General features: G+C 43.0%; 2 protein-coding genes across 6 annotated transcripts in view; one reads left to right on the forward strand and one right to left on the reverse strand.

Moving 5' to 3' along the window:
• PDCD11 (programmed cell death 11) overlaps positions 1-11,680 on the reverse strand; it is a 47,147-nt gene extending 35,467 nt beyond the window's left edge. For 4 of the 5 annotated variants that reach the window (XM_012770415.3, XM_020280668.2, XM_020280667.2 and 1 more), the window contains exons 1-7: positions 11,467-11,680; positions 10,131-10,243; positions 8,637-8,768; positions 7,147-7,314; positions 4,994-5,155; positions 4,243-4,366; positions 3,545-3,726 (exon numbers count right to left, since the gene is read on the reverse strand). In XM_012770415.3, coding sequence (XP_012625869.1) covers positions 3,545-3,726; positions 4,243-4,366; positions 4,994-5,155; positions 7,147-7,314; positions 8,637-8,768; positions 10,131-10,243; positions 11,467-11,512 — 927 coding nt within the window. In that variant the 5' untranslated portion in view covers positions 11,513-11,680. The remainder of the gene's footprint in view (positions 1-3,544; positions 3,727-4,242; positions 4,367-4,993; positions 5,156-7,146; positions 7,315-8,636; positions 8,769-10,130; positions 10,244-11,466) is intronic. The other variant, XM_012770424.3, reaches the window with a different exon arrangement.
• The window catches only part of ATP5MK (ATP synthase membrane subunit k), a 173,020-nt gene that overhangs the window by 153,927 nt on the left and 324 nt on the right, over positions 1-18,769 (forward strand). Inside the window, exons 2-4 of the mRNA XM_020280669.2 lie at positions 11,775-11,879; positions 16,140-16,235; positions 16,325-16,417. Of these exons, the coding sequence (XP_020136258.2) occupies positions 11,775-11,879; positions 16,140-16,235; positions 16,325-16,414 (291 nt within the window). The 3' untranslated portion in view covers positions 16,415-16,417. The remainder of the gene's footprint in view (positions 1-11,774; positions 11,880-16,139; positions 16,236-16,324; positions 16,418-18,769) is intronic.

Genomic DNA, 18,769 nt, shown 5'->3' on the forward strand with positions numbered 1-18,769 from the left:
CAAGCAATCTTTCTGCCTCAGCCTCCCGAGTAGCTGGGACTACAGGCATGCGCCACCATGCCCGGCTAATTTTTTTCCATATATATTAGTTGGCCAATTAATTTCTTTCTATTTATAGTAGAGATGGGGTCTCGCTCTTGCTCAGGCTGGTTTCAAACTCCTGACCTCGAGCAATCTGCCCACCTCGGCCTCCCAGAGAGCTAGGATTACAGGCGTGAGCCACTGCGCCCAGCCGTAGGATGACAATTTCTTTTAGATAGAGTCTTACTCTGTCACCCTGGGTAAACTGCAGTGATGTCATTATAGCACACCCCAGTCTCCCAATTCCTGGGCTTAAGTGATCCTCCTGCCTCAGCTTCATGAGTAGCTGGGACTATAGGCATGTGCCACCATACCTGGCTAATTTTTCTGTTTTTAACAGAGACAAGTTCTCACTCTTGCTCAGGCTGGTCTTGAACTCCTGAGCTCAAGCAATCCTCCTGTCTCGGCCTTTAGAGTGTTAGGATTACAGGCGTGAGGCACCGCACCCAGCCATCATGACATTTTAGAATAAAAGGGATAAAGATAAGACCCTTGAATTCTTCCAAAGAGAAAAAATATATAGAAAGAAAAATGAAAATAACATAATAATTTTCAACAGAGGCCAGATGACAATAGGAAAAATGACCTCAAAATTCTGAATGAGTTATTTTTGACTTAGAATTCTAAACCCACTTTAACTGACAATCACAGGTGAGAGTGGAATAAAGATATTTTCAGACATGCTAGATGTGCAGAAGAGAGTTACCATAGCAGGTCTGAGTCTGCAATCCTTAGAAAAGCCTGCTCACAAGGTTGCCCTTAGCTGGTGTCTGGGAACTTAGATTTCAGGAGGGTTCCCACCATTTCTAAAACTGATAAGAATGGCTCACTCTACCTAAACTGTGTAAATAGTTTGCTAAACAACCCACATTCCTTATGGAAGTCTGGAATTTTGGTATATGCCAAGGAAAGGGTGCCTATTTGACCAACCCTGATAAAAACCCTGAGTCTCTGAGGAAGTTCCCTGGTAAACAACATTTCACATATGTTGTCATAACTTGTGGGAGGAATTGAGTACATCCTTTGTGACTCCACTGGGAGAGGACCCTGGGATGCTTATGCCTGGTTTCCTCCAGACTTCACCCATGTGCCTCTTCCCTTTGTTGATTTTACTTTGCATTCTTTCTCTGTAATAAATCTTAACTGTGAATACAACCATATGCCGAGTCCTGTGAGTCCTCCTAGAAAAGCATCAGACCTCGGTGTGGTCTTGGGGATTCCCAACATATTCAGTAAAAAAATTAACATTCTATGTATCTTTTTGAGGATGCTTCTGGATAACATGCCACACAAAAATGGGGAATAAACCCAAAAAGAATACATGAGATCAAAGAAGTCACCAATGTAGACGAGAGAGAGGGGAAAGGAAGTCTTAGGATATCAACTATGCAGCAGCCCTACTGAGCAACCATTCCAGACTGGAATGGAGCAGGATGATAGCAAAAGGGGCACCAGGTAGGGGGAAAAGTAACTAATAGATTTTTTTTTTTTTTTTTTTTTTTTTTTTTGAGACAGAGTCTCACTTTGTTGCCTAGGCTAGAGTGAGTGCCGTGGCGTCAGCCTAGCTCACAGCAACCTCAGACTCCTGGGCTCAAGCGATCCTTCTGTCTCAGCCTCCCAAGTAGCTGGGACTACAGGCATGCGCCACCATGCCCGGCTAATTTTTTCTATATATATTAGTTGGCCAATTAGTTTCTTTCTATTTATAGTAGAGACGGGGTCTCGCTCTTGCTCAGGCTGGTTTTGAACTCCCGACCTCGAGCAATCCGCCCACCTCGGCCTCCCAGAGAGCTAGGATTACAGGCGTGAGCCACCGCGCCCGGCCTACTAATAGATTATTTAAAGGGTTTGAAAGCAAGGAGAATTACAGTGAGAAGAAAATAGGTAGAGGGTATAGGATGAAATAGTGATTGATAGATAGAAGAGAATTTAGCAAATGGCTAAAACAAAGCTGATTACCAGCTCCAGGGAAGAAAGCTATTTAAGAAATAATCATAGAAAACCAGGCATGGTGGCTCATGTCTGTAATTCTAGTACTCTGGGAGGCCAAGGAGGGATGATTGCTTCAACTCAGGAGTTCAAGACTAGCCTCAGGAAGCTTGAGACCCCGTCTCTACTGAAAAGATGTTAAAAACAAAACAAAACAAAAAATAGCTGGGCATTGCAGCAAGCGCCTATAGTCCCAATTACCCAGAGGCTAAGGCAGAAGGATCACTTGAGCTCAGGAGTTGGAGGTTGCAGTGAGCTGTGATGATGACATTGTACTCTACCCAGGGCAACAGAGTGACATTCAGTCTCAACAGAAACAAAAAAGGCAACTAAGCACCCCTCCTCACAACCCCCATCCCTAAAAAAAAGAAAAGAAATGGTCATAGTATATCATCTAGCTCAGCAGTAAACAATATTTACACAGTCATAGTATTTTAAACAATGAATACTGATTTAAATCAAAACTTTAACACACCTATATTAGGAGGTTGTGGGAGGGGAAGGGAAGATTAAAACAAGCAAATCTTCATCTACCCTGATAAGAAGTTAAACCTGGCTGCGTACGGTGGCTAATCCTAGCACTCTGGGAGGCCAATGCGGGCGGATTGCTCGAGGTCAGGAGTTCGAAACCAGCCTGAGCAAGAGCGAGATCCCGTCTCTACTAAAAATAGAAAGAAATTAATTGGCCAACTAATATATAGAGGAAAAAATTAGCCGGGCATTGTGGCATTGTGGTGCATGCCTGTAGTGTCAGCTACTTGGGAGGCTGAGGCAGGAGGATTGCTTGAGCCCAGGAGTTTGAGGTTGCTGAGAGCTAGGCTGACACCACAGCACTCACTCTAGCCTGGACAACAAAGCAAGACTCTGTCTCAGAAAAAAAAAAGAAGAAGTTAAAACCCTTTCGAGTTGCCTGAGGACACTGGTCGGCCCAAGCTGAGGCCACCCAACACTGCCAGGCGGGGGAGGGGGGGTGCTTTTCCCCCATGTCTTGAATAAAGTTGTGTCTAATTCTCAAAAAAGTTAAAACTCAATGCCTACATTGACAAACCAAGAGATACCAGCAGAAGCTTATCACTCAAAAATATGGAGAGAAATTTCAAAAGATAAGCTAAAAGAGTTAAAGATGGGAGTTGGAAGGGATAAGTTCTTCATTATAAGCCTTTTAATACCATTTGATCTTTCAGAGTAGCACTGCCCAATAGAAATATAATGGAAGCCATATATGTAATTTTAATTCCAGTAATCACATTTTAAAACTATAAACAGATGAAATTTACTTCAATAATAGTTTATTCAACCCACTGTATACCAAATATTATCATTTCAATTCACGGCACTGGCCACATTTCAAGTGCTCAATGGCCATATGTGACCAGTGGCCCTACCAGGCATAATTTTGGATTGTATGCCTGTAATACTTTAACAAAAATTATTTTTATTTTTTAAAAAATAGTAGTAACAATGAACAGCTTACCTTCTGTACCTGGGCTTTGACTACCAGTCCTGGTAGCAAGTTATTAAGGGTCCAGTTTTGCTCCTCAGTAGCAATGGCAGTAGAAACCTCTGCATGACCAACAGACAGACTAACAACTCCTCCATTGCCTTTCACCTCTTCAATGACACAGTTCAGGTACTGACCCACCTTCAATTTAGCACCTGTGAGCCCAACCCCCAAAAGGAAAAATAGTTCAATGATAAGGACTTTTAATATGGGTTCAAGCAGTACCTGAAAAGATCCATGACCTACCTATCCAGTTAGCATCTAATACTACTATCCATACTTCCCATCTCTAAGGGACCAACTACAAGAAGAGAATGAAGTTACCCTAATTGATCTGGAATTCAATTACCCCACAAAAATAAGAAAATCTCAACAAGTCAGGAGAGTGCTAGTTCAGAGACCCTATAAGCCCAAATTTCAATGGAATGTTCTGGTGAGCAAAACTAACACTGGTCCTTCAGATCACAGTGAGACCCTGCCACTCCCTGGCCCGTCACACATCTTCCCTTGCCTATCAGCTAGGATTAACCACTGCTTTTACCAAAGCCACACAGCCTCCAGGGTCACCCCTCTGAATCAGGGTCAAATTACTCATCTAAGTAGCACTTAAATATAATCCCCATAGGTACCACACCTCAGTGCCACATACTGGCCCCTCTTCCTGCCCTCACCTTTGTTCTTCTGTCGGATGTACTCCTGGGCTTTTGGCAGTGGCAAAAATGCTCTGGTCCCCTCAACACCAATGTCCACTAGGTAGCCATGGTCTTCCAAGCTGGACACAGTGCCTGTGAGCAACTGAGCAAAGAGAAAGCATTCCCAAATGTTCCAAGACAAAGGTAAGGGGACACATAACAAACATCCAAGCATCCAAATGTGAATGTTCCCACCATTAATCTCTACGTACTCTCCCATCATGTCATCCCCCACTGTTAACTTGAAACCACAATCCCACTAGAGGATAGACATCAACTTCAATTCTCCTAGGCCTTGAAGGATCTTCTGGCTTCCAGACTGTGAGGAGTGTTAAACACAGTTGAATAATGGCATGAGAGAGGAGTTTCTCACCTGGAGATTTTTCAAAAGATAGGAAAGATTTTTATGTTATGCGAAGAGGGATAAACTGGCTCTGGTCACTCCCAGAGCCATGATTAACAGAGAATCCAGAACTACCTTTCTAGCTGTCATATTATGTCTTTTCTAAGCACCTCCAAGGCATATCTTCCTTTATATATCGTGGGGAGTAATGTGGCTCTGTCCATTTAGTACTCGAGGCACCCAGAAGATCTTCCCTCCAGAAAAAGACCCACTCTTGCATGTAACAATTAAGCTAAAAGTAAAAGATGGCCTAGACCACGCTCCCCAGGAGGCAGATCAGGGAGACGCCAGGTTTCCTGTTCCTCTTCTCTGACCCCAGGTACGTACCATGCCAGGCTTCAAGGCCTCAGCACTCAGCACTCTGTTGACATTTTTGGGGTTAAGAGATAGCTTCACACTCCTTTTTCCTCTCTCTGTGATGCCCACACTGCTCACCACACATCTCACCAGCATTCCAGGTGAGAAAAGCTCAGGCAACTGGAGTAGATCCTGCATGATACAAATGAGAAAGACCTGATATATATCCTTTCCCTGAACCAAATATCCACTTCCCAGCCTCAGCTCAGTGGTTTCTCTTCCTTAGACCACAAAGAATCTAAAAGGTAGGCCGGGCGCGGTGGCTCACGCCTGTAATCCTAGCTCTCTGGGAGGCCGAGGCGGGCGGATTGCTCAAGGTCGGGAGTTCGAAACCAGCCTGAGCAAGAGCGAGACCCCGTCTCTACTATAAATAGAAAGAAACTAATTGGCCAACTAATATATATACAAAAAATTAGCCGGGCATGGTGGCTCATGCCTGTAGTCCCAGCTACTTGGGAGGCTGAGACAGAAGGATCGCTTGAGCCCAGGAGTTTGAGGTTGCTGTGAGCCAGGCTGACGCCACGGCACTCACTCTAGCCTAGGCAACAAAGCGAGACTCTGTCTCAAAAAAAAAAAAAAAAAAAAAAAAAAAGAATCTAAAAGGTAGATGAACAATCCAGAAAGGAAGATGGGTCTATGGCCAAGCCAGAGTCTTGAATTCCAACATAAGATATCCAAATATCTCCACATAACCGGCAGATATAAAACAACTGGTCAAGAGTTGTCAGGCCGGGCACAGTGGTTCACACTGTAATGCTAGCACTCTGGGAGGCCAAGGCAGGTGGATCGCTCAAGGTCAGGAGTTCGAAACCAGCCTGAGTAAGAGCGAGACCCTGTCTCTACTAAAAATAGAAAGAAATTAATTGGCCAACTAAAAACATATATAAAAAATTAGCCAAGCCGGGCGCGGTGGCTCACGCCTGTAATCCTAGCTCTCTGGGAGGCTGAGGCGGGCGGATTGCTCGAGGTCAGGAGTTCGAAACCAGCCTGAGCAAGAGTGAGACCCCGTCTCTACTATAAATAGAAAGAAATTAATTGGCCAACTAATATATATACAAAAAATTAGCCGGGCATGGTGGCTCATGCCTGTAGTCCCAGCTACTTGGGAGGCTGAGGCAGCAGGATTGCTTGAGCCAGGAGTTTGAGGTTGCTGTGAGCTAGGCTGACGCCACGGCACTCACTCTAGCCTGGGCAACAAAGCGAGACTCTGTCTCAAAAAAAAAAAAAAAAAAAATTAGCCAGGCATGGTGGCGCATGCCTGCAGTTCCAGCTACTTGGGAGGCTGAGGCAAGAGGATTGCTTGAGCCCAGGAGATTGAGGTTGCTGTGAGCTAGGCTGACGCCACAGCACTCACTCTAGCCTGGGCAACAGAGTGAGACTCTTGTCTCAAAAATAAATAAATAAAAATAAATAAATAAATAAAAAAGAGTTGTCAGCCAGGCGCAGTGGCTCACGCCTGTAATCCTAGTACTCTGGGAGGCCGAGGCGAGAGCACCACTTGCACTCAGGAGTTTGAGACCCACCTGAGTAAGAGTGAGGACCTATCTCTATTGAAAATAGAAAAAATTAGCTGGGTGTGGTGGTGTACACCTGTAGTCCCACCTATTCAAGAGGCTGAGGCAGAAGGATCCCTTGAGCCCAGGAGTTGGAGGTTGTTGTGAGCCAGGCTGACACCACAGCACTCTAGCCCGGGCAATAGAGCAAGACTCTTGTCTCCAAAAAAATAAGACAACAATAACAATAACAACAACAATAACAAAACAATCTTTAACATAGTCTGCAAAACTGCACACAACCTGGCCCCCACCCAGCTCTCCAGACCATCCCATACTACACTCTCCCTTCCTAGCCGTACTAGCTTTCTCTCTGTTATATACTGTGCAGCTTCTGCTAGAACTCCCTTCCTTCTTTACCTAGGGAACCCTCATTCTTCCGATGTCAGCTCAAGCATCCCTTCCTCAGCAAAGTCTTCCAGGCTTCCTAGACTAAGTTAAAAATCCCCTTATTATAAACTCTCATAGCACCTTGTACCTTTCCTTCTTAGCATTTAGCAAAGTTGTAATTTTATATCTATTTGTGTTTCACTTATTTTCAGTAACAGGTTTCATCCAGGTTTCCCTTACCTTCAGAGGTTCTTCTTGTGCCACTTGCTCATTCAGTTTTTTGGTGTAAGCATCACAGATTTCAGTTGCTTGCACAAATCCCCGGAGGCCATTGGGGAGACTGATCACCAGTTCTAATTCATTTACCTCTTTTACACAACCTAAAATCCGCATTCCCTCACACAGGGACTAGAAGAGAAAAAGTGAAAATATGTACAATAAGGAAGACAAGAAGGATAGAGAAGTTAGGAGGTCTGGCTTCTAGTCTCAACTCTGACATTTAAAAGCTATGGGAGGCTGGGCATGGTGGCTCACGCCTGTAATCCTAGCACTCTGGGAGGCCGAGGCGGGCGAATTGCTCGAGATCTGGAGTTCAAAACCAGCCTGAGCAAGAGTGAGATCCGTCTCTACTATAAATAGAAAGAAATTAATTGGCCAACTAATATATATAGAAAAAGTTAACCGGGCATGGTGGCACATGCCTGTAGTCCCAGCTACTCAGAAGGCTGAGGCAGTAGGATTGCTTGAGCCCAAGAGTTTGAGGTTGCTGTGAGCGAGGCTGAAGCCACGGCACTCACTCTAGCCTGGGCAACAAAGCGAGACTCTGTCTCACAAAAAATAAATAAATAAAAATAAATAAATAAATAAAAGCTACTGGAATTTTGTAAATGAAAAGAAGTAACATACGTGTGTGTACATGTTTACGCACTTCTCAAATACCTAACTGAGCACTGTGAAAGGTCTGGATTATACAAGTGTTAACAGCACTGGGATGCTAGAGGACACTTTTGCTTTTTACTTTAGTTCAAACAACGCAAACTCAAATGCTTAGCAGACAACACAATGAAGGAAGCAGGCCAGTGGAGGCAATGGCAGGCAGTCTAGAGTGTGCATATGGGCTACAATGGGTACAACCACTGCTCAGCTCCTTGTCACTACAACATGAGAGAACATGAGCCTTGTATTGTCAGCACTTTGCAATTTTTATGAGAAAGCAAAAATCACATTTTGTATGTAAAATGTTTAGTTTCCTAATATTGCCACCAAGCTAAACAATTTTTTAAAAAGTATCATACAGGATTGAATCTGAATATTTCCCTTCAGAATCATTTAACATTTTTTCTTTTTCACAACTAACATATATTAGAGTTATAATCTAAAAACACAGGGAGACCACTTCTCTGAGATGGTTTCACATCTATGAAATGAATGGGTAGGATTAGAATGATTGTTAAAGTTAGTGTCAGTTCTAACCTCTGAATTTATTAAAACACAGTGCCATGAGGACACAAACAAGCCCACGGCAGCTTTAAAGAAAAAAAAGACCCCAGGCATTGGTTAATAATCGAAGGAAATAATGCTCCTCAATGCTCAGCAAAAATTGCAAGAATCTTTACAGACACACACACAAAACAGAGAAAGGAATGAAAGAAAAAAAGAAGCAGGAAGGAAGAACATATACAAACTTAAGCAAACAAGGTAGTTTAAAGGAAAACCAAACTTCAACAAACCTCAACACTAAGGATTTCAAACTTCTCTCTTACAGACTTGCTGCTTTCTCTCTTCTCGATTTTCAACTTTTTTGTTTTTGCTGGCCCTTTCTGGCTCTTTTTCCTTTTGGTGGATTTCTCTTCAGTAGAAATCTAAAGGAGAAAAAAGACCCACAAAGATCCAAAAGAGTAAGAAGCAACCCTGGCCTTTTCCTCCCATTTCAGGTCATTTGTCTACTTGCTGTGTACTCCCCAACTCCACTCCAATCCACCCTGCCCCACTCCCAACTGTTCTTTAATTCTTGCTTCAATCCCAACTCTCCCATTTGGCCACCCATGCTCCCTTTTCCCAGGGTTTGAGAAGCCTCCTTCATGTTCCCAAAGTATCTTCTCTACTGCGTTCTTCCTCTCTTGACTGGGATGAATACTAGGTTTCCCTAGTGCATGAAAATGGAAGCTGGAGTCACAGAGACCCAAGTTAAACTCCCAACACTACCATAACAAGCTAAGTGGTTTTACCTAAAGTATGTAATCTCTCCGAACCTCGGGTCCTCATCATGGAATTTCAATTTCTACTTCATAGTATAATTGGAAAGATTATATAATACGGTATAGATATAAAGCCACACACTCAAACGGTAGTTCCCTTCCCCCTAGCATTTAGAATACAGCCTAGCCTAGGATAAACTGCAAATTCTAATGCAAACTTTAACCATTGCGTGTGGTGAGGACCCTATTTAAAAACGCAATGATCAGCCGGGCGTGGTGGCTCACGCCTGTAATCCTAGCACTTTGGGAGGCCGAGGCGGGCGGATTGCTCAAGGTCAGGAGTTCGAAACCAGCCTGAGCGAGACCCCGTCTCTACCAAAAATAGAAATAAATTAATTGACCAACTAAAAATATATATACAAAAAATTAGCCGGGCATGGTGGCGCATGCCTGTAGTCCCAGCTACTTGGGAGGCTGAGGCAGGAGGATCGCTGAGCCCTGGAGATTGAGGTTGCTGTGAGCCAGGCTGACGCCACGGCACTCACTCTAGCCTGGGCAACAAAGTGAGACTCTGTCTCAAAAAAATACAACAACAAAAAAAAACCCAATGATCAGTTAGGGTGCAGTGGCTCATGCCAGTAGTCCCAGCTGGTCCCGGCTACACGGGAGGCAGAGGCAAGAGGACTGCTTGAGCCCAGGAGTTTGAGTCCAGCCTGGGCAACAGAGACCTCCTCTCTTGAAACAAACAAAAAAGTAATGATCAAACTGCTTTCTCTCTATCCTTAATCAACATCCACAGAGTCCCTAAGAAAAAGAAACAAGAGCACTTCTAACTCAAATACTAAATACCGTGCTCCAAAAGATATAGCCTTATGGTACGGCCTCTCTAACAAATTCAATTTATAGAAATGAACTTCAACAAGAAACAAACTTAGAAAATAACATATTCTCAGATGAAGCTCATCCTTCACAAGACACTAGAGTGAAAGTTTCCAGTGAGTCTCACCAAATAAACATAACTCTTACATCAAATAAGTTGTCTTGTTCAACTGACTGCTGGAAAGCCTTCTCTGATTTGTGGATCTTTCTTGTACCCCCTCGGGGGAAGCTTTCTTCCAGCGTTGCCATGTTTGGGTCTCCTAAAGACAATGTAAAGAGTAATGGTGAGATGTTGATGGCAGATTTCATAAAAGCTGTGATCAGTGAGCAAGCCATAAATCATTCTAGCAATGTGTTAGACAATATTAAGCACTATGACATAGATGATTCAGATGTCAGGCCCCTAATAATTCATACATCTTTCCAAAGGTCTCTGCTTTAAAACCAAAGTCCACACACCTTCTTCCAGAAAAAGAGTCATAGATTCAACGCAGTCAATACTCATTAAACAGCTACAGTTAGGTCAGACATACACAAATGAACATATAACCCCCAACTTTCAATGAACATGACGTTTTTTTACAAGATAAAACAATTATGCAAGTAATTTAACATACGAATTGGATTATAAACTATCAACAAAGAGGTAGGAAGTGATGAGGCCTCAGTAAAAGAAGGCATGCTTCATAAAGAAGTTTCTTTTGAGCTGAATGTTAAAAGATGAAAAAGAGCTTGACAGGAAGAAAGGGAATGTGAGAAAAGGCACAGAAACGGGAAAAGCCTGTTATTTCAATAAATGCCAGCAATTTGCCTATGAAAAATTGCTCAAAGTCATGCTGTTGTCTATCTTGAAGAAATGTTCCACTAGACCACAAGGAGAAGAAAGCACAGTAATTGGAGATAAATCTTAAAGGAGAGGTTCAGCTTTTCTGCAGAAGACCTGGAATCAGATCTGAGTAGTTTATGTTTACTAGGGCAAGTCAGTGCCTTAAGAAGAGAAAGCAACAGAATAGTAATCTAGAAAAATTTACTTTGGGCTGTAGATTGGACAGAAGAGAGGACTGAAGGCAAGTAAATCAGGAGGAAGGATTCAAATGCGATACTACAGAGAAACCAGGAGAACCAGAACTAGGTTTCAATGAGAAAAGAAGACAGGAGGGGTTAGGTGTGAGACACACCTAGGAATAAGAATCTAGAAGGGCTTGAGACTGTAGAAATGACGACCCAGAGGTAGCCAAAGATTTGGAATCAGGAATGGATATATGCTGCGTAGAAATAGGAAAGTGCAAGGGGTCTGTCCAGTCGCTGAGAATTTGCCCCTTAATCTTATATGAGAGAAGGGGAAATTGAGGTTCCAAAAAGTAAGGCGATCCAGGGGCAGAGAAGGGACTTAAGCTATTTCCCGGACAAAGAGCCTGGGGTGTCAGGGGCTGCGTGAACAGAGCCGGCTTCAGAGCGGCGGTCAGGTGGCCGAACCACTCACCGGGCACGGTAGATGCCTGGCAGGGACCAGCAGGCCTGAGAACCATGAGGTTCCTTCCTTCTCGCTTCTGCCCTTACTCACCAGCCCCGCGGCGCCAGCACCCCCTAGCACGGAGCCCGCGCCGCTGTAAACACACACGCGGAGACCAGGATTCCCACAACTCAATCCCGCTCTTCCGGAAGCATGGGCGGCCTCAACGCCTTACTTCCGTTGCTATGTTGCGTCACGCAGGGTGGGGGAGGCGATATAGCGACAGGAAGCAGAAAGGCGGGACTTAAAGCCGTAGCCAATCGCCACAGAAAGCCTCTGTGGCCTGTAGAACGCCTCGGGGGAAGGCTGCTTCTTCCGGCTGGGCCGAGGGGAGGCTGCGAACGTTGAAGGACACCGGCTGCGGAATTTGTGGCTTTCGTGAGGTGGGTGAGGTGGGAGAGGATGGGGTCTCAGACCTCGCGCCTCTGGTTTGCGGGGCCTGCCTAGAATCTGACCGATTTGGTCAGGGAACACCGCGAGGCCTTCGCTTTGGAGGGCAAGAGCAGCGGGGAATGGCACAGGAGCTAGGGAAAACGAGGGCGGGCAGTGGGTGAGAAGCCTCGAGGCGAGGCGGATAGGCGAGCCCACAGGCTCCCACAGTTCCAGAGGACCCATAGATTGCGTTTTCTACTGAAGAAAAATGAGGCCTTCCACAGAGTCCCCCAAGGTCATCCTCTGATTGATCGTGGCCTCGGACTTCTGACCCCATCTCTGATCAAATTAATCTCCTTTCCTCTGTATGCCTCTAGCTGTTTCCACTGAGCTATATTTAGGAAGCTGGCCATCCAGGATTCCTTTAGCTGAGCTGCAGCATTTGTCAAAGCGAGAGTGTCGCCTGGCCCCTGCAGTTCACCAGGCCCGCGGGAAACGGGTTAGGTTGCAGTCTTTATACGGTCAGCGGGAAGGCCTTTCCTAGCGGGTAGCCAGAACAGAGAGCTGTAAACCCCTTGACGTGCAAGAGGCTGCTTCTGATATCTGAGCGGCTCTCATTCGTCTTTGCCTTCTTTACCTCGTGGTCTCACCATTCCAGGTAGGTGTCCAGTCAGACAAGAGAATAGCAATATCGAGGAACATAGAAAGTGGCAAGGCTAGTGGTCACTTTGGGCCTTTAATGAAATGCCCATTTTACAGCTACGGAGAGATATGGAGGAATGCCTTATATTTAGTAGCAGTTAATGGCTTAATTAGGAACAAAAACAAAGGCCCAGTTCCCTTAGACTTTTCCACAGGCTCCCACTTAACAACATTAAATCACACTTGTGAGTCTTACAAAGGCCACTCTAACACAAAGATCCTGATCTTTGCCCCTTCCCTGCAGTCGGAATTAGTCTTCTGTGGGATGTTATGAACATCAGCCTTCCTCCCATATTGTGTAAATTAGAGGGAAATTTAAAGTATCTTGTTGTTGGACATAGTCTCCTAAAAAGTTTTGTTAGATGCAAGGTAGAGGGGGTTATCACCTAATGATTTGATAAAGTTAAGCCCTTGTTTTCTGTAGGATTTCTTCTAAAAACCTACTTCATATCATAAGAAATGAATCCAAAAATGTATCATGAAATGAATGGGTAAAAAAGTGTGCTTTTAATAAGTTTAGTAAAATGAAACAGTTGATATAAAAGCTACATCATAAAAGTTTTTTTTTTTTTTCCTTTGTCTTGGGAGGAGACATAAAAGTTTTTTAATGGAGATTTTCCTACTTGGGCTAGACTTGGCCAAGACCTCTTAGGGGACCTAAGAAGTTTTGATTTCTTTCATTGCTCTATTAACCTTCTTGAAACAGTGTTCAAAATTAATGTCATTTGTCTCAAATTTTCATTGCCAATTCGTGCACAAGAATGCCTCTGAAGGCCTTTGAATGGTAAACCCTGGAGTTCCAGTTTCATAGCAACGACTCCCTTACAGATCTCTCCCTCTTGCATTTCATCAAGAGCCAGCTGAGTCGCTGCCACTGCCTACCAATCTCGACCGGACCTCGACCGGCTCGTCTGTATTGCCAATCGACTCGGCGTGGCGTCGGTCGTGGTAGATAGGCGGTCATACATACGAATTTTCAACTCTATTCCTGGTGACTTTTTAAATATGTCTTTACTATTTTTTATTATAAAAGAAATACCCACCTTTGTAAAATACACCAGTATTACAGATTAACCCCTCTTAAGTTTGACTTATATTCTTCCAGGGGTTTTTCTATATGCTTAGTATTAGTTTTTCTGTTTCTGTTACTGCAAACTTCAGTGTGCATCAGAATTACCTAGAGGCCTTATTAAAACAGGTTGCTAGGCCCGAGTTTCTAATTCAGTAGGCTGGGATGGGGCTTGAGAACCTTGTACTAACAAGTTTCTAGTAATGCTAATGCTAATGCTGCTGATCTAGGGTCCAGAATTTTATTTTATTTTTTTTGAGACAGTCTCACTCTGTTGCCAGGGCTAGAGTGCCGTGGCATCAGCCTAGCCACAGCAACCTCAAACTTCTGGGCTCAAGCGATCCTCTTGCCTCAGCCTCCTGAATGGCTGGTACTACAGGCATGTGCCACCATGCCCAGATAATTTTTTAATGTATATTTTTAGTTATCTGGCTAATTTCTTTCTATTTTTTAGTAGAGATGGGGTCTCGCTCTTGCTCAGGCTGGTTTTGGACTCCTGACCTCCCGCCTCTGCCTCCCAGAGTACTAGGATTACAGGCGTGAGCCACCATGCCCAGCCTAGGGACCAGACTTTGAGACCCATTGATGTGCTCTATAATACCCAGAAATAGGGTTTTTTAAATATTTCACATTACTTGGGGACATCTTTCCATGTCAATACACAAAGGTCTATGCACATTGTATTTCCTCCAATAAAAACCATTATTTATCAGTCCCCTATAGGTGGACTTTTAGTTTTTCCAGTTTTTTACTTTCACAAACAGTATTTCAGTGACCATTCTTGAACCATATAATGTGTTTCTACTTTGTAATATTTCGGTAAAGGTAAATTCCTGGAGAAGAAAATGAAACAGATAAAAGGGTGTTATACTCATTTTATAATTTGATACTGCCAAATTGCACTTTAGGAAAGTTGTACCAGTTAACACTCCAAACAACAGAGAATGCCTATTTTTAAAGTCTTACTCCATCACCCTAGGTAGAGTGTAGTGGCGTCATCATAGCTCCCAGCAACCTCAAACTCCTGGGCTCAAGTAATCCTCCTGCCTCAGCCTCCCAAGTAGCTAGGACTACAGACACATGCCACGATGCCCAGCTTTTTTTCTGTTTTTAGTAGAAATGGGATCTCACTCTAGCTCAGGCTGGTCCAGAACTCCTGAGGTCAAGCAATCCTGCCTTGGCCTTCCAGAGTGCTAGGATTACAGGCCTGAGCCACTACACCGGGCCCCACATTCTTAATAATACTGCTTATTATAATTTTATCTTTGCCAGTTTGATGGTTAAATATTGGTTTTAGTTTACATTTCATTGATGGTTGAGGTAGATTATCCTTTTATGTTTTGCCTTTTTGTTTTTGGCATTCTTTTCTTAATATTTTCCCTTCTCTAACATGATTAAAATATTTGCAGATATTTTCTCTTGGGACTTTTTGGTTTTGCTATTTACACTTAAATCTTTTGTCTATTTTGGCATAAGGATTAAGGATTCTATCTTCCCCACCACCACCAATGGCTAGTATCAACTCCATTTACTAAATGATCCCTTCTCCCTCATCCCATGGAGGTTCTAAATTATTTATAACAAGAAAAATTGTAAAACTAGGGATTGTGAGTTGAGTTGTTTAGTCTTAAAACTGGTTAATTCAGGCTGGTCCAATGGTAGTGGATAATCAGAATTTATTAATATTAGTGTTACTAAAGTTGGTATTCAGCCCCCCACTGCTAAATTTGACTGGCTTAAAAAAAACCTGGTTGATTCAGTGTACAATGTACCGTGGTCTGGATAGAGCCAGGCATGAAAACATTATGTTGCTGTGAAAGCAACATAAATGGTAAGAATTTGACATTTAAAAGTTTATAACTTAAGTCATTGGGAGGGGTGGCAAGGGCAATATATGTAACATTAACATTGGGTCAGAGAGTGGACTGTGTTCTCTTATCTGCTGAGTATTCATGAAACAGCAACTAAAGTAAAGCCCTGCTTCCAAAAGCTTCTCTTACCAGCAAGGCTTTTTCTACCATATTTGCTACTGCTGTGTTGGGTAAGACATAGATTAAAAATTTAGGCCGGGCGTGGTGGCTCACGCCTGTAATCCTAGCACTTTGGGAGGCCGAGGCGGGCGGATTGCTCAAGGTCAGGAGTTCGAAACCAGCCTGAGCGAGACCCCGTCTCTACCAAAAATAGAAATAAATTAATTGACCAACTAAAAATATATATACAAAAAATTAGCCGGGCATAGTGGCGCATGCCTGTAGTCCCAGCTACTCAGGAGGCTGAGGCAGTAGGATCGCTGAGCCCCGGAGATTGAGGTTGCTGTGAGCCAGGCTGACGCCACGGCACTCACTCTAGCCTGGGCAACAAAGTGAGACTCTGTCTCAAAAAAAAAAAAATTTATATGCAATGACTTCAAGTTTTTCAACTTAAAAAAAAAAAGCAGAATTTATTTTCTTTTAAATTGCATCCAAACCAATTTATTGTTGCTTTCTTTTTCTCAAAAAAGATTGGAATCATGGCAGGTCCAGAAACTGATGCCCAATTCCAGTTCACTGGTATTAAAAAATATTTCAACTCTTACACTCTCACAGGTAGAATGAATGTAAGTATCAATGATACCTGTAAGTACTTATATTTTAGAATAATATAGGTGTGACACAACTCTTGTTTACTTTATTTTCTCTTTTTCAGTGTGTACTGGCCACATATGGAGGCATTGCTTTGATGATCTTATACTTCAAGTTAAGGCCTAAAAAAACTCCAGCTGTGAAAGCAACATAAATGGTAAGAATTTGACATTTAAAAGTTTATAACTTGGCCGGGCGCTGTGGCTCACGCCTGTAATCCTAGCTCTTGGGAGGCCGAGGCGGGCGGATTGCTCAAGGTCAGGAGTTCAAAACCAGCCTGAGCAAGAGCGAGACCCTGTCTCTACTATAAATAGAAAGAAATCAATTGGCCAACTGATATATATATATAAAAAATTAGCCGGGCATGGTGGCACATGCCTGTAGTCCCAGCTACTTGGGAGGCTGAGGCAGAAGGATCACTCGAGCCCAGGAGTTTGAGGTTGCTGTGAGCTAGGCTGACGCCACGGCACTCACTCTAGCCTGGACAACAAAGCGAGACTCTGTCTCAAAAAAAAAAAAAAGTTTATAACTTAAGTCATTGGGAGGGGTGGCAAGGGCAATATATGTAATCTTAACTATATTTGTACCCCCATAATATGATGAAATAAAAAGAATTAAAAAAATAATAAAGTAAAAGTTTATAACTTAAGCCATTAAGGGAAAAAGTATTGTCCATATCCCATTTCCCTGGCAATTTTTGTTAACATTTTGGTTTAGCTTTTTTAAGTATCTTATTTGGCTTCCCATGGCTATGATCATGTCTATAATTTTGTCTTAAAACAAATATATCTTCTTTATAAATTGAATGCATGAGTGTTTATGAATATATGAACTATTTATTTCAGAGGAAATCTGTCTCCCATTAGAATTTTTTTTTCTTTTTGAGACAGAGTCTCACAGTGTTGCCCAGGCTAGAGTGCCCTGGCGTTAGCCTAGCTGACAGCAACCTCAAACTCCTAGGCTCAAGCGATCCCACCGCCTCAGCCTCCCCAGTAGCTGGGACTTACAGGCGCACGCTCCCATGCCTGGCTAATTTTTTCTATATATTTTTAGTTGTCTGGCTAATTTCTTTCTATGTTTTAGTAGAGACAGGGTCTCACTCTTTCTCAAGCTGGTCTGGAACTCCTGAGCTCAAACAATCTGCCCACCTCGGCCTCCCAGCGTGCTAGGATTCCAAGCGAGAGCCACCATGTCCAGCCCATTAGAATTTTTTTTTTTTTTTTTTTTGAGACAGAGTCTCGCTTGTTGACCAGGCTAGAGTTAGTGCCGTGGCATCAGCCTAGCTCACAGCAACCTCAAACTCCTGGCCTCAAGCAATCCTTCTGCCTCAGCCTCCCGAGTAGCTGGGACTACAGGCATGCACCACCATGCCTGGCTAATTTTTGTATATATTTTTAGTTGGCCAATTAATTTCTTTCTATTTATAGTAGAGACGGGGTCTTGCTCTTGCTCAGGCTGGTTTCGAACTCCTGACCTCGAGCAATCCGCCCGCCTCAGCCTCCCAGAGTGCTAGGATTACAGGCGTGAGCCACCGCGCCCGGCTTAGAATTTTTTGATACATAACATTACAGTGAATCCTTCAGAGCATGAAGCATCTGTATTTATGATTATTTTCTTAAGGTAAAGCTTTCCCAAACAATTACGGGACAACCACCTTTGTAAGTGGGTATGTCTTTTGCCCCAGCCAGTGTAGAATAACATCAGTTTCTGACTTTAGCTAATTTGATGAGTAAAAAAAAATTATGTCTCTTGTTTTTCAATGAAGCACATTTTTTTCCATCTGTTTACCATTTGTATTTTTCTTGACATCCTATTCATGCATGTCCTTATTTAACAATTGGGTAACTTGTATAGGCTATTTATGTAATAATTATTAACCGACATTGTTTATCAGTTGCACATATTTGTTTGCTAGTTTCAAATGTTAATATAATTAATTCTGTCTTTAAATTCCTACAGGCTTCATTTTCTTATAGTCCCCCCAAACCCCAATTTGCCCTAAGTGAGTAGATATCTGTTGTGTTGGCAATAGATGGTATGTGGAAAGCCCAAAATCTAGATCTTCATTTAATGTTGCTCTCCTTCACAGTTTTCTTCTGCTCTTAAGAGGTTCTCCATAGCCGGGCATGGTGGTGCACACCTATAGTCCTAGCTACTCTGGAGGCTGAGGTGGGAGGATCACTTGAGCCCAGGAGTTAGAGGTTACAGTGAACTATGATCAAGCCACTGCACTCCAGTCTGGGCAACAGAGCTCAAAAAAACAGAGTTTTTCCAATCTCAAACCTAGTCACCTTAGGGGAATGTATAGCCCAGAATACTGTGGTCCATGGCTTATTCCTAACAGTATTTTGCCCAATTTTCCATATTAGGTGCCTCCTAACTTTGGGAAGGTGGTAGTATCCCCATTATAAAAATGGAGAAATTGTCTCAAATATTAAATAACATACTTAATTATTTTCTGCTATTTAAAATGTTACTTTATATATTAGACTTTTCCTATAGTATACCT

This window comes from Microcebus murinus, chromosome 14, assembly GCF_040939455.1.
Source record: "Microcebus murinus isolate Inina chromosome 14, M.murinus_Inina_mat1.0, whole genome shotgun sequence".
Lineage (NCBI taxonomy): Eukaryota > Metazoa > Chordata > Mammalia > Primates > Cheirogaleidae > Microcebus > Microcebus murinus.